This window comes from Macaca thibetana, chromosome 3 (assembly GCF_024542745.1).
Source record: "Macaca thibetana thibetana isolate TM-01 chromosome 3, ASM2454274v1, whole genome shotgun sequence".
Classification (NCBI taxonomy): Eukaryota; Metazoa; Chordata; class Mammalia; order Primates; family Cercopithecidae; genus Macaca; species Macaca thibetana.
This window is the reverse complement of record NC_065580.1, coordinates 29,301,468-29,317,668: the sequence shown is the minus strand read 5'-3', so window position 1 is coordinate 29,317,668 and position 16,201 is coordinate 29,301,468. Positions and strand designations below refer to the sequence as shown.

Below are 16,201 nucleotides of genomic sequence, written 5' to 3'. Positions count from 1 at the left end.
TCAAGGACAGGCCTCTGGGCAGAGCCTCTAGGTTATCACTGCCTAAGGGTGCCACTCCCTTCCCAAACTAATTTAGTCACCTGCATTCCAAGAGCTGCTCAGCCAGAAGAGCCAGCGTCTGCTACTCAAAGGAGCCAGAACAGAGAGGGTATTTTAGAAAACCAGCTGACAGTAATCATGAGGGCTATTATCTTATTGATCAAGGTCCAGCCATTTGCCAAGGTATATACACGTTTATTTAAAAAAGTTTACAGTTTTCATTATACACAACTATTAAGAGGTTATAGTCAGAGGAGGCATGTGTCCTGTTGACAGACATGCCTACTAGATCATCACAATGCAAGAAGAAAGGTGGAAGGGAGGAGACAGGGCAAGGAAAAATAAGCGATAAGAAGCTTCAGATTTCAGTTACGGGCTGGCAGTCCCTTTTATCTTTTCAAGTATCACACAATATGTACCAAATACAATCCATAAATAATGGCCATTTCTTCCCAAGCCCACAGCCAAGATGAGTGTTTGGCTAAGTTCAGAGCCCTGGCCCTTCCTCAGATGAGTGGAAAACCTGCGCACCAGAGGGCCGATTTCCCCTTCTCAAAGGGCTTCCTCCCACTCATCCCATCCCTAACGGAATCGCCGAGGTGTTAAGGGGCCAGAGAAAGCATAAACATGGATTCGGAAGTCCAAAGAAATGCAGTTCGTTGCGCCCAATCAGAGATATTTGATTTCATTCAACAAGGCTAGGAGCCCAGGTGGGAAGTCGATAAAAAATCTTGCTAACTTTTGTAAGTGGCTTTTACTTTTCTAAGTCACTGAAACAAGAAGGGCCATATGCCATTTAAAATCAAACACTAGTTCCCAGAGACTTGGTGTCTAGAAATGACCCATTGAGGCTAGCGGAGGATCTGTCTTTCATGATTCTCAGCCATCCCAACGGGAGGCCTAATATAAAGCACGTGCCAGGCCAATGCCAACTAGGACTTCTGGGGGCCTTTGGAGGGAAAAATGCCTTTGAGAGGAGACATTCCTCAGGAGCTTAGATCAGCCAGCTGGCAGTCAGAACAGCTTTTGAAGAGGATGAGAAATGTTAGGTACTGGAGAGATGATATGGCAACTCCTGATAATGACCTCACTAGTATAAAATGCTGGTTGAAACTGCACAGTAACCTCAAGGAGGGCGATGAGATTGAAGACAAAGCCAAATGCCAGTGTCCAGGATGGCCACCACTGACCCTGTGCCCATAAGCCCCCGGTGCTGGGGCTTCCAGAGGGAGCCTAAGGGCGGTGGATTGAATGTTGCCAGGTTGCAACCATCTTGCTTGTTGGTGTTTGGCAAGAGCTTGAGCTCAGTTATGCGAACAGGGGCGAAGAATGGCTTGCGCTGGTAAAACATGAGGATCCAAAAACTATGGGCACTAAAGCACTAAAAAGGGGAGGGAAACCGCCAGAAGTGGCTCTGACCTGCTGCCGCTGCCACCACCTCTAAAGCCAAGAATGTACAGCCTCGGCCCAGGGATCTGGATGCTCTTCTGAGTGTTGGAAGGGCAGCCTGGAAAGGCATCTGGTGGTGAAACACTCCTGCTCCAGACTTACGCTACCATCTATTGTAGGGGGCCCAGAGTCCTCAGATTCACTGCCAGGCCTTCTTCCAGATCTTTCTGTACCTGTACGTTTTGGGTTCCTACTCACACCTCTCCCAGGCGCAGGGAAGGGACAAAAAGCATAAGAAGAGACTCTGTTCAACCCAGCAAAAGTCAGTTTCCCAGCGGAGAGGCGAAGCCCCACCCAGAATGTAAACATGCATGGGACCAAGGTTAGTGCCCGGACAGGACAGACTTGCACAGAGCAAGAGGGCATAGTGGGATCTATGCGGCAATTACAGAAGCTTCCAGCGCTAAGAGAGGAGCCTTATCCCACCTTCATCATACAGACTTAGATGGACACTCTCTCGCTCACACTCTCTTCGCACGTGTGCACACATATACACACACACACACTCTGCGGCCACACTCAAATCTGCTTAACTCCTACAACCTCCCCCAGCAGGTCATTTGACAATTCTGCACCTTCCGCTCTCTGGTGCTGGGGCTCTGGTCAGAGGCGAGCCAATGTCTTATCATTAGAGAGATGTGGGATTAGGTAAGGGGCAGAGCCATGACACTGCTCACACACCTTCCCGAAACTGGGGTCTACTCGGTTTTTTGACAAGATCAAAAGCAATTCTTAACTGGTCATTATTTTTTTTAAGGTAATTAGAACACTATTGTTTATACAATATTGAAAAAATACAATTTTTTATTGTTTGAACTCAAATCACCACCCAGCACTTTAAGCCTACCCTAAATAGCACCTACAATAAATGTCATAGCACAAGCAAACTGCAAAGTCAGCAGGTAAGCAAGTTAGACAGTGCCAGCAGAGACCCTCCCTCCCCCAAAGCAATGAGAAGACAGCGTGCTAGGTAAGAGTGAAGTACACCATTACATGTTAAATAGTTAATACTACCCTTCCAGCAAGCCACAGATGCTAGATGGATAACTCAGTACGGTTAACTAACCACAGCCCTACATCACTGCACTTTTTTTTTTTTTTTAAAAGAAAACCTTTTGCTTCATGCCCGTAATTAACATAAATGTAAATTCTTTGTCTTTTTATTTAGGAAAATAATCATGCTAAAAGCAAGTTGTACTTTATATAGATTTTCAAAGAAAAGATTGATTGTGCTTTTTGAATAAAAAAAGAGGGTATCTTCCAACCTCACTGACTTAAACCTTGTGGAATACAGCACTTCTAAACTAAAAACACACGTCAAAAAGAAAAATTAAATAATCCCAGTGGGATGCTCAAAAATCGTCTTTAGAAGGTTTTAGGATTGGCTAATTCTGCTATTATCTTATTGGCTGCGGCAAAAAAATACAGAGCTGCTGTCTAAGATTTCTCCAAACTCCCCTCCAAGTTCAGCAGGCAACACTGAGATTTGAAAGAAACTCTGCAGCAACCTGGACATATGGTTAGCTGAGTCGACATTTGATTAGCAGGCATTTTAAACTGATTTCCTCTTAACATACACAGGAGAGAAAACATTTTCTTCCTGCAAGGCATGTTCTACAACATCGTATTTCTGAATCCCTTCTTCCTATTCGGTCACTCTCTGAAAAAAGTTGGTTTGTTTTTCCCATGTAGAATCACTCTGGGTACAAAAACCTTTATTTGTTCCAATTATTATTCGTTTTAAATTTAGAACCTGTGTTGGGTCTAAAATACCCATTTCCCACTCCCACAAGCAGATGATGACCAGGCTGCTGCCAAGAGCAGCAGAAAAAGGGAAAACCAAACCAAAACACCCAAGTACCCAGGGCTTTGCATTACCACATGGGTCTTCTTCTCAAGTCTAATGGTCCATGAGCGGCTTGTCCAAGGAGGCAGCCGCCTCTTGGTAGGTGAAGATGAAATCTGCAACCTTTCTAAGCACAACACACACACACACACACCAAAAAAAAATAACCCCCCGAAAACACAACCCTCTTATTTAAAGCTCGTAAGTTCAGGGTAGCGGTCTCAAACTGCCAAACACTAGGACGAGGATGTGACTCTGCATGTGTTTTGGATGAGAGGAAGCATCGTCCCAGTCACTTTTCTCCTCCTGTGCTGTCCTTTCAAAAACAGGTCTGGATTACAAGTTCTACCCCAAGAAAAAGAACCGGTTCAGAAAATATTTCTCCAAGTTTCTCCAACAGAACACTGTGGCTGCAGGGCCTGGTAGTGTGAGGGGCAGGAACTGACATATAAAAATGTACTTAAAATCAGAGTCAAAAAAATGGTTTTACGTTTTAATACTCTAATTAGCTCCCTGTTTTATATACTGTAACTCCACAGAAGACATAGGGCCACCTAGGATTCACAGGAAGGAGCGGCTCTGATTCTTATGTGGCTGGCTCTAATGCCCCCACAGCAGGCCTCTTCCTCCCCAAGTTTTTCCTTTCGATTTTGAAAAAGCACTATTTTATCTTCACATCCAAGAGCTGGTTGGTTTGGTTTGTTTCTTTGGAACCATCAATACAAGAAGCGATTTTTTCCTGTTCTTTTTACTCATGTCTACCTATCAGAGCGGCTATTTCCTTTGACAGTTCAGTAGCACACAGGCTGACTTGGCCACATGGACTCATGAATGCATGCATTCGGACCGCATATTGCTACCAAATGGAATGTGGGAATATGCTATGCACCTCAGGTTGAGAAATGACCAAGAAATCAAGATCTAAAGGGTGATATATAATATATATATATCAATGCTATTATTCATAAAAACCTTGTTTAGTAATAAAAAAAATTGCTTTGTTTAAATATGAATATTATAGTCTGCTTCTCATGGTTAGGAAATAATAGTCTTTCTGAAAAGCAGGTGCTTTTTCTACTACAACTCCATATCCTGGGCCTCATCTTCGGAAAAGTCAGACATAGAGCTCTCCGATGAGCTGTCCCCGGTGCCCTCTTCCTGTTCTTTCAGTGCCTCCTCCGTGGCATATTTCTGGATGTACTCTGCACCGGGTGGGAGAAAGACAACAAGGGCAGTGAGTGGGTAGGCATGTGCTTGGCGACCCCAAAAAGCTGGCAAGGCTGGGGAGGTTCAAACTTACCTTGAACACCGGGGGGACAAAGATGACAGTAATCATGGTCACTACAGCTAAGGGGAATCCCACAAGGAGACTTCTTTGGGACAGGGTTTCTGCATTTTGCCCCCTGAGGGAAGGGATATTGGGAAGAGCAACACAGCAGGCTCAGCTTGCAAGGGAATATGTGCGCTGCAGCACCCCAAGACCTCTTCAGGGACGGGGGAAATGGGAGCCCCATGCTTTCTTTTTACTTTCACCTCCCAGATAGTACAGACAGGACTAGTCATGATTCCATAGTAATTTTATAAGGAAATCCCCCATCATTTTTAGATCTGCAGTTACATCATTACAGTCAGCCCAGGTCTATTATTTTAGGAATCGATTTTAGTCTAAACAGATCCTGCCTGTCAGGCTTTTGAAACAGCTGGCAAAACCATCGCTCAATCTGCTCAGGACTAAGCTGCTATATGGAGACACCACTTGGCTCTGGGTGGCTTTTCCATGTATAATTTACCTGAAGGTAGATTTCCACTGCTACAGCCTTGGTGGAACCCTAGGCTGAATAAGACTGCTGAAACTGCTTTTAAGAACTGCTGAATAAACAAACTTGTTCCTAAAAACTCTGTTTTCAAGTGAATAACCTACACATAATAGGAAAAGACAAGACAGAAACCTATTCAAAATGCAAGCCACACAAAAACACACCCTGTGGCTTTGTTTTTCCTCCTATAGAGTTGCAGGGACTCACTGCAATAGGAAGATAAGCGGAATGGCCAAATGGGCCTACCGGATTTGAATAACTAGCACAGGGCCTAGCTAAGAATGTTTTTATATTTTAAAGATTGTCTTAAAAAAATAAACAGAACGTGTGATAAAGGCCACATCTGGCCAATGTGGTCCTTTACAGAAAAGATTTGCAGACTTGAGACTTAGAGCCCTTCAAATTCATTATAACAAAACTTTATGCTAATGATTTTGATGAGATTAAAGTAGCCCATGATTAGGTAGGAATTTACCTTAATTTACATTTTTGAGTGAAATAAATGTTTATTCAAACTTTAACAATTTTATTTTTAACCTCTAATGGGTTGGCTATTTTGCGTCTTCCTTTGTAGAAGCTACATATTGACATTGTTTTTTTGACACTAGAATTTGATACTATCAGCCCTCTTTAATATATTCAAGGAAACAAATGTATATTAAGTACTTAGGACAAGGCCTTTGGGATAGGGAAAGGAAAAGCAAGGTCACCAATGAGGAGGAGGAAACAGAGGAAGATAAAAGGAAGGAGCTGCTAGGTGTCACCAGAGGGAAGCAGTTACAGAAGAAAAACGGCTGAGGCAGTCCCAGCCACACTGACCTCCAAGTCCTGCCAGCTACGACATAGCAGAGGTCACTCCAGGGAAAGGCTTTGCTTTGCTGAAAGTAAGTGGCTGGGATGCTTAAACACAACCTTAAGAGAGAACTATGGCCAGGTGCAGCGGCTCAAGCCTGTAAACCCAGCACTTTGGGAGGGTGGGTATATCACCTGAGGTTAGGAGTTCGAGACCAGCCTGGCCAACATGGTGAAGCCCCATCTCTACAAAAATACAAAAAACTAGCCAGACGTAGTGGCACACGCCTGTAATCCCAGCTACTCGGGAGGCTGAAGAAGGAGAATCACTTGAACCCGGGATGCAGAGGCTACAGTGGGCTGAGATCGCACCATTGCACTCCAGCCTAGGCAACAGGGCAAGACTCCATCTCGAAAAAAAAAGAGAGAGGGAGAGCTATATTTGAGACCTTTTCTCAAAAAAAAAAAAAAAAAAAAGGAGTAAAGGCAAAGAGGTAGATTCCACTCAGTATCAGAGAGCCCTGAATGGCAGGCAAAGATGTCACCCAGCAAAGGGTTCTGAGCAGGGAAGTGACAGCTTTAGACAGCTCCAATGGTGCCCAGTGCTATGGGCTATCCAATATTTAAACACGTTTTCAGACATGCACTACAAGACACTGCCAACTAAATATGAACGCTGACTGTGTTAGGTGTGTTGAGTTGGTGGTGACTGCCACACAAATGGAAATGTCCAGCAGCAGCTTGGGAGAGAGGCCAGGCCTAGACACACACATTGAGAAATCATCTCCCTGGAGGGGACTGACTGAAGCTGTGAGAGGTGAAGCAGGTCCCCAGGGGTGAGAGGAAGAGACGGAGCCCAGGGACCAAGTCCTAAGTGAATGACCACATTGAGGAAACGGAATGAGAATTTTCCAGAAAGGTTAGGGTAGAATATAACACTTGCAGAGAGGTCCAGCAAAATGGAACCTGAGAAGAGTCCAAAGGATTGGGAAGAAATGAGGGCACAGATTAAGCAGAGGAGGGGAAAAAATTAGAGGAGTTTACGGTGAGGATGCAAGTTTGAAAATGAAAGGGAATAAACAGCATGACTCCTAAGGGAGCCCACAGGAGCAGATCACCGCTTCTGAAACAGGGAGACCTCTGGCAGGTGCAGGAGGAAGACTGCGTTGGGAGGGGCGGGGGGTTGGGGAAACAAGATCACAGGTTGGTGGTGGGAGTGAGTTTGAGAAATGAGGAAGAGTGTCTCTTATTTCCCACAGGAACAAAGAAAAGATGTAGGGGGAGGGGAGAAGACATCAAGGTACAGTAGGAACTGGGGGTGAGCTCAGGTCTGATGGCCATGATTTTCTCAGATTTCTAAGACAGACAAAATGATAGCCAACATGAACATTTCCTAAGGCCGGGGGTCCGTACCCTGGAGTGAGCCATTCTAAGATAAATGCAGGCTGGGTTCTTTTTGTAAATGGGACTATAGCAGATATGTACTGAAACAGGGCTACTGCTAAATTGTTGAGACGGAATGCATATGTGAACTAGAGAAATATACTCTGCTCCAAGATATCTGTGGTTTGCAGACATTGCTAAGTGATTCCTATTTCGCAATTTTAATACAGTCTCATAATAGCACTTTATCTGGCTGAAACTGCCTTTTTCTTCAAATACATGTTTGCTCAGCTATATATTTTGCTACATAAATTAGATATTAATTTGCAAAGCACTTGAGATCTACTTAATTATAGTAAATTTATTTCTGCTTTATCTCAACAAAAGCTCCAAACAATACCCTATAGAGACCTTGGAAGAAGAATTAGAAAACAAACAGAAGAAAAGCTATTGTTTCATGAATAGTCCCTGTTTGCCTCATACCTGCACATTTCAGAGTGAAGACCTGCACATTCAAGCTCTGGTAAATTACTTCTACTGCCACCTCTTGCAAATGTACCTCAGATAGGCCACACATTTTGAGGAAGCCAACATTCTGGACTGCTATGCAGACGGGCCCATCATGTGAAAAACGGGCTAGATACTAATACCTGCCATTGGTTAAAAACAGCAGGTATATTACACACTTTGAATTCCTTTGCTTCTTGGTGGAGCTTCATGTATCTAGACTTTTCACTATGAAAAGTAACAGAGGTAAAATGGACAATCCAATGAATTCAGGTGAGTTTTAGATTTTTTTTTTTCTTTTTTAAAGACAGAATCTTGCTGTCACCCAGGCTGGAGTACAATGGTACAGTCTAGGCTCACTGCAACCTCTGCTTTCCGGTTCAAGCAATTCTCCTGCCTCAGCCTCCCGAGTAGCTGGGACTACAGGCGCGTGCCACCACACCCGGCTAATTTTCATACTTTTAGTAGAGATGGGGTTTCACCACGTTGGCCAGGCTAGTCTCGGCCTCCTGACCTCGTGATCCGCCTGCCTCAGCCTCCCAAAGTGCTGGGATTACAGGCGTGAGCCACCATGGCCAGCTATATGTTCTTTCGCAAACTTATCTTCATTTAAATCAAACTCACATCCCATCAGCATGTAAACTGTTTCAAGAATGGGAAAATAGGATTCTAAATCCTAAAGGATGAGCAAACTGGTGCTACTACCACCCGAGGTTGGTGAGTGCTACTTCAGCCCACAGCTGTCTCTTTTTAGGCCCGAGAAAAAGTATTAGGAACTAAGTAATTTAAGAAGGACTTTTAATGACTGAAGCCCAACAGATTTAAGTTCTTTTGTCTCTAGGTAAACTATGCACCCTCTTACCTTTAATTTTCTGCTTGTATTCTTCTGGTCGGTGGAGGTACATGGCTGCAGCGTCACCATTGAGAGGATCTATGGGGTTAGGATAGGCCAACAACTGGGGCAGGAAGGACTCAAATATATTGGTAAGATCTGAAAAACCAAACAGAAACATGTCATGCACAGGAAATACAAGTTCACCTAAAATTCACCTGCATTCAGTAGTCAAGCTGCTTACCTTCTTAGATATTTAACTACATGGGGATGATTCTCCATACAAGTGTGCTCTAGTACATGTGACCTGTATTACACATTCATTTCAATACCAATTAAAATTTTTAATTTTAATTTGAAGAACGAGATAAAGATATACCTGATACTCACTTTGAAAGACAATTTTCCCAATTCTATTTCACTCTATTTCTATGGCTATTTCACATAGCCATTTTCTACAGCTTACAAAACCCCCCACTGTGAAAGGTATTCAAATGCTGGGTCTTAAAAGAATTGAAGATAGTTTTTTTTGTTTGGTTTGGTTTTGTTTTTTCGCTCTGTTGCCCAGGCTAGAGTGCAGTGGTGCAATCCCGGCTCACTACAACCTCTGCCTCCAGGTTCAAGAGATTCTCCTGCCTCAGCCTTCCAAGTAGCTGGCACTACAGGCACCTGCCACCACGCCTGGCTAATTTTTGTATTTTTAGTAGAGATGGGGTTTCACCATGTTGGCCAGGATGGTCTCGAACTCCTGACTTCAAGTGATCTGCCAGCCTCGGCCTTCCAAAGTGCTGGGATTACAGGTGTGAACCACTGTGCTCAGCCTTGAACACAATTTTATAGGACTTGACATTTAATTCAATTCTTGCAACTTCTAATGGAGGTAAATACAACCAATTTTTCAACTATTCTGGGTAATGAGGATAGGAATTACATGGACCACATAAAACCACAAATATTCATAAGACAGATAAGCACCAATCTACTACATTTATTTATTTAAAAAAGATTTTTTTGAGAGAGGATCTCACTCTGTTGCTCAAGTTGGAATGCACAGGTGTGATCATACCTCACTGCAACTTCAAACCCCTGGGCTCAAGCCAACCTCCCAGCCTCAGTCTTCCAAGGAAATTGGACTACAGGCATGTGCCACTATGCCCGGCTAAATTTTTTTTTTTTTCTTAATAGAGACAGGGTCTCCCTATGCTGCCCAGGTTGCTCTTGAACTCCTGGACTCAAGTGATCCTTCCATCTTAGCCTCCCCAAGTGCTGGGATTACAGACGTGACATTAACTCCTTTCTTGCCAGGCATACACAGATGATATCTACACACAGCAAACAACAAACACCTGCAGTTACCCAGCGTTTTAGAAAAGCAGGCCCTGAGAACCTGGATATAACACAACCCACATGCCCCACAGCTCAGAGATGCTGTAACTTCCACTCTCTGCTCCTCAGTGAACTGTGGCACCCCTGAGAAATAGGACATGAGAATGCTTCCATGACTCTGCCCCACTCCAGCGACTTTGTCATGTTTTATATCAAACATTCCTGTTTCTGCAGACAATGCTGAAGTATACTAAGTAGCATACAAAACTACTCGTTAATTTAGTCAACTCTTTCAACACATTTTTAACAATGGGCGCTCCTCTGCAGTATTACAGACGAATGCTTCGCCAAGCCACACTGCTTGAGATCTGTGGTTCTCAGGCAGGGGTGATTTTGCTCCCCATGGAATTTGGCAATGTCTAGAGACATTTTTGGTTGTCATATCTAAGGGGTGCTACTGGCATCTGGTGGGTGAAGGCCAGGGAAGCTGCTAAACACCTACAACGCACAGGACAGTCCCACAACAAACGATTATCTAGACCAAAATGTCATCAGTTCTGAGGTTGAGAAACCCTGATCTAGATAAAAGGGGTAGGCAAACCTTTTTGTAAAGGGTCAAATACTTTTAGGCTTTGCAGGCCACATATGGTCTCTGTCGTATCTATTCAAAACTCAGCTCTGCCACTGTTAACACAAAAGCAGCCAGAGTATAGGTCAACAAATCAATGTGGCTGTATTCCTATAAAACTACACATACAAAAACAAGTACCCAAGGTCTGCCCAACTTTGCTCTAGAAAATCTTACCTAAGAGGTGGCTCTTACCACTGTAAGGTTAAGAAGCTGAGCAGTTAGAGAATAATCTAGAGCTGTGTTACTCAACCAAACTTTCTGCAGTGATAAAAACGTTTTATATGTGCCCCATCTAAATCAATAGCCACTAGCCACAAGTGGCTACTGAGCACTCAAAATATGGCCAGTGTGAATAAGGAAATTAATTTTCAGTTTATTTAATTCTAATTAAATTTAAATAACCACAAATGGCTAGTAGATCCTGTATTGGACAGTGCAGGTCTAGAGAATGATGGGCTAGAGGGCCCCATGACAGCTACCACGTCCTGTTCTCACACACCAGGTATTGACATAGAGCAGCTCTGCCTTATAACAAAAGCCACAGACTTGGGGTGATTTCATCAGGGTTTATTTCACCTTCATAAGGCTGACTTCAGAACAGTCCTAAAGAGCCACTTTATAGTAAGGTTCTCATGTACCACGAAAGAAATGCTGACACTCTTAATCAAAAAAGCAAAACAAAAATCACCTTCCTAGATAACCCCCAAACTATCTGCAGTAAGATTTTTACCAATGTTTCATTTATATATTTTTTAAAAAGGGAAACAATTATTATGGTACAAAACCTTTGAAAACTACTTGTTGAAACAATGTACTTGTTTCAACTACATTGAAAACAAGTAGTTTTCAATGGAAAAAAATGCTTATACTTGAATGCTGGGTAGAGAAAGGCCATAAAATGGTATGTTTTCTAGAACTACAACTATGTACAGTGTGTATGCATAAGACGAACATTTTAAAAAGCTACGTCAAGGCAATAGGTGTGTAACTTCTACTTTTCACATTTCAAATGACATTTCTTTTGTCTTTAAAAATCAACATTTTTGGCTCACGTCTGCAATCCCAGAACTTTGGGAGGCCAAGGTGGGTGGATCACATAAGGCCAGGAGTTCGAGACCAGGCTGGCCAACATGGTGAAACCCCGTACCTACTAAAAAACACAAAAATTAGCTGGGCGTGATGGCGCGTGCCTGTAGTCCCAGCTACTTGGGAGGCTGAGGCAGAAGAACTGCTTGAAAACCTGGGAAGGTGGAGGTTGCAGTGAGCCGAGATTGCACCACAGTACTCCAGCCTGGGTGAATGAGTGAAACCCTGTCTCAAATAAATAAATAAAATAAAAATAACATTTTCCTGTAAATATGTCCTTTCTATTTTGGTGTATGTTTGAAATATCCAATAAAACATGAAAAGTCTGAAAATGTTTTTATTTTCTTATCTTTATCCTTGGGTGGGTGAGTTATTAAGGCAGTGGTAGAAAATGCCAAAAGGTAAGCAAATTAAGTTTTATAGGCCAGACACAGTGGCTCACAACTGTAACCCCAACACTTTGGGAGGCTGAGATGGGTTGGATCACCTGAGGTCAGGAGTTTGAGACCAGCCTGGTCAACATGGTGAAATCTCGTTTCTACTAAAAATACAAAAATTAGCTGGGTGTGGTGGCGGGTGCCTGTAATCCCAGCTACTTGGGAGGCTGAGGCAGGAGAATTTCTTGAACCCAGTGAGCCGAGATATGCGCCATTGCACTCCAGCCTGGGCAACAAGAGCAAAACTCCATCTCAAAAAAACAAAAACAAAAATAAAAAATAGCAGTTTTACAATTTAATGTGATCCCAGAACAGGGAAGAGTCAAACAATAGTTACATTAACAGTAATTTTTTTTTTTTTTTTTTTTTTTTGAGACGGAGTCTTGCTGTCATCCAGGCTGGAGTACAGTGGTGAGATCTCCACTCATTGGAAGCTCCGCCTCCCGGATTCACGCCATTCTCCTGCCTCAATCTCCCCAGCAGCTAGGACTACAGGCGCACGCCGCCACATCCTGCTAATTTTTTTGTATTTTTAGTAGACATGGGGTTTCACCGTGTTAGCCAGGATGGTCTCGATCTCCTGACCTTGTGATCTGCCCACCTCGGCCTCTCAAAGTGCTGGAATTACAGGTGTGAGCCACTGCGCCTGGCCCATTAACAGTAATGGCAGGTTAATGCTTACATAGTGCTTACTACAAGCAAGGCACTCTTCCAATGAGGTAGGTACCATTTTACAGATGGAGAAACTGAGGCACGCAGAGCTTACGTATGGATCTGGAACTCAAACCTGAGCTCATCCATTATGCTGCCTCTGCTAATGGATAAAACACACACTGCCCCAACTTTCACGAAGGCACAAGCTCCCCGTGTCTCTAGGTCAAAAATCGCACACCATCGTTGGCAGGGAAGCTAAATCCATGGATCAGAGATGATCACATCCTCCCCAAAGAATCTCTCACAAGTGCAAAGAAGGATGCTAAGCAAAGGACGTTCAGGTGTTTCTGTGGCTATTCACAGAGGCCATGTGCTTGTTTCCACACCACTCCACCGCAGGAGGCAACCCGCAGACACCCGCACACCGTGAATGGAAGGCTCCTCCTGCCATATTATTATTACAGGTGCTGCTCAAAAGGATTAGCAGCTGGATGCTATTACGTAACAACAAAAACCTTTAAAAACAAAGCATAGGTTTTATGTTCTGAAGTAATGTTCAGAAGTGCTTTAGGGCTAGAGAAATATTACAGATAACATGTTATAAAACTAGGAGCTTCACGTGTCCCAGAAAGAGATTTTATACCCTTTCCTACTACTTTTAAGTTTCCTCAAGCTACCAATAAAAGGCTTTGCCTATGAATTTGTTCCAAACAAATAAAAGAACCCTTAATTATTGGTTCTTCCTTCTTGTATCTACTGTCTTCCTGCATTAAAACACTTTTGATCCATTTTACAGATGTGCTGAGTCATACCTGTAAAACAGAAGAGCAGAAAAGGAAACACGTGAGGCCTAGTTTTGGGTGAAGATGACAACTTCAGGAGGCCAGGATGTGATGGCTCTGGCCATCTTAAAGCAATGAGGCTTTCCTGCTAGTGGCTAACACAGTGATTACTCCTGAGGGTGTTTCTGAAAGGAGCATCTCTCAAATGTGCAGATAGTCTTCTTTCAAGATAAATACACTGGCAGAGAAGACTAAAACTATAAATCAATAATAAAATAAAGATACTCATCTGTAGAAAAATAAAGAACATTTTTTCTCTAGATTTTTGTTAATGCTAAAACGATAAAAATGTGTTGATAATAGTGATAATAAAAATGTGTCAGTTCAAAGATCTTTATCTAAAAACATTAACCTTCAACTTCCTTTAAAAAGGAAGAGAGCCCGATACAGTTGACCTAAACCTGTAGAGTACAGTCAGCTGACGCCATTTTCGGCTATCTTAACTTTTAAAGCAAGTTCCAAGATCCCTGAGTAAACGGCTTATGATGAGCAAACAGCCCTTACTTTTGCCTTAAACTCAATTAGAACCAAAATGTGGTTCATTAGCACTGACTCTTCTGTCTGATCTTATATTAATGTTAAAATTATAACACTCAAATCTCAGTTTAGGCATATAGTTTATATTTATATTTAATATTTAAAAACAGGTTTGGCACAGTGGCTCAAGCCTGTAATCCTAGCACTTTGGGAGGCTGAGGCAGGTGGACTGCCTGAGGTCAGGAGTTTGAGACCAGCCTGGCCAACATGGCAAAACCCTGTCTCTAGTGGTGGGCACCTGTAATCCCAGCTACTGGGAGGCTGAGGCAGGAGAATCACTTGAACCTGGGAGGCAGAGGTTGTAGTGAGCTGAGATTACATCACTGCACTCCAGCCTGGGCAATGGAATGAGACTCCCAAATCATAACAACTTATCGTCAAAAGCAGCATCACTTAGTCTAGAGCAGTGGTTCTGGGCTAAGTCTAGGTCCTGCTTGTCTATCACAATTACCTGTGGAGTTTTTCCAAAAATTTGCTTAGCATCCTAAGGTTGTAGCTTCACACCTACCCCAGGGCTTCTGGTTTAGGATTGGATGGGATCTGTACGTGTGTGATACAGACACCTGTGTGCAAATGCACAGTCAGGAAACACTACCTGGCCCATGATCCCCTATCCCCAAATAGATGGGAATGAAAGGGCCATTTGCTTGTAGGTTCTTTTGTGCAAGAAAATGTTCGCATCTAACAGCTCGACTCTGGTTTAGTGACCTTCCCTAACCCTTCCCTCTTTTCTGCACACTGCTGTTACCACTGTTATCTCTAGGCAGAGGTGTGCCAAACCACAGGCAGTCAAAAGCAGATCTGTTCTGGAGGGGGACTAAAGGGCCACTTTGGAGGAGAATGGGTGTTAGGGGATGGTTAGAATCACCACCTAACATGCTGTGGACATCCGGCAGAGCAAATTCCATTAGGCTGAACTGTCTCCAGCAAACAGAAAGCTGGCTCCTCAGTGGTGAACAACAGATGAAAAATCTAAAAGACCACAAGTCTAATTTCAGGCTTTCCACTGACTTGCTCTTAGACTTTGGGCAGGTCTCTTCCTTTCTACATCTCAACTTCTTCACTGCAAAAGGAGAAGTATAACACTGCTATTCCTTACAGGGAAGTAACACACATTACTAAAAGTGACTACAAGATATACTTCAAATTGCACCAGAGAAGTGAACTATTAATACAAATATGACATCCTCAAAGGGTAGACATTTCAGCTACCTGTATCCCTTAAAGGATATGTATTAACTAAAAAGAGTTACACTGAAAAAAACGTACCAACTCTTAAAGTAAAATCGCCCTACTCCAGGTGACTCACAATGAGATGGTTCAGGGCTTGAAGGAGAAAACACAAGAGGGGATGAATCACACATCTCATGTTTTATCCTTGGCTATTTATGAACCAGTGACCACAAGTTATTTCTTTTTCCTCTATTTCCTTTGAAATAAATGGAAAATTTCAAGCTGGGCATGGTGGTTCATGTCTGTAATCCTAGCACTTTGGGAGGCCAAGGCAGGAAGACTGCCTGAGCCCAGGAGTTCAAGAATAGCCTGGGCAACATAGGGAGATCCGGTTTCTACAAAAAATAAAATAAAATAAATAATAACAATAATTGGGCATGGTGGCATGTGCCTGTGGTTCCAACTACTCAGGAGAGGAGGTGCTCAGTAGTTGCTGAGGGGAGATGATTGCTCAAGTCAGGGGCGGGTGGGTGGGCCGAGGCTGCAGTATGTTGTGATGCCACTGCATACCAGCCTGGGTGACAAAGCAAGACCCTCTCTCTACGCCCAATCCCCCCAGAAAATTGTAACATACACTGCTTTCTTCAGGTTAAAATCCTGTGGACACCCAAACCTTGACATGTTCTGCCTCACTGGGAACCACAATTAGCACACAGGCAGTCATTTTGGAGACTTTTACCTAAATATTCTTCATTTGTTTTTCGGACTTAATACTGAAAAATAAATGCTGTAACTCAAAAACCACCAAGTGGTGCCAAGTGCCAAGAACCACCAAAGCCATTTTTCTGTT

General features: G+C 43.2%; 1 protein-coding gene across 2 annotated transcripts in view; it reads right to left on the bottom strand.

Annotated features, from left to right (window-relative positions):
• Positions 1 to 218: 218 nt before the first annotated feature.
• The window catches only part of UBE2H (ubiquitin conjugating enzyme E2 H), a 118,653-nt gene continuing 102,670 nt past the window's right edge, over positions 219 to 16,201 (bottom strand). For both annotated transcript variants that reach the window (XM_050782547.1, XM_050782548.1), the window contains exons 6-7: positions 8,696 to 8,824; positions 219 to 4,536 (exon numbers count right to left, since the gene is read on the bottom strand). In XM_050782547.1, coding sequence (XP_050638504.1) covers positions 4,412 to 4,536; positions 8,696 to 8,824 — 254 coding nt within the window. In that variant the 3' untranslated portion in view covers positions 219 to 4,411. The remainder of the gene's footprint in view (positions 4,537 to 8,695; positions 8,825 to 16,201) is intronic.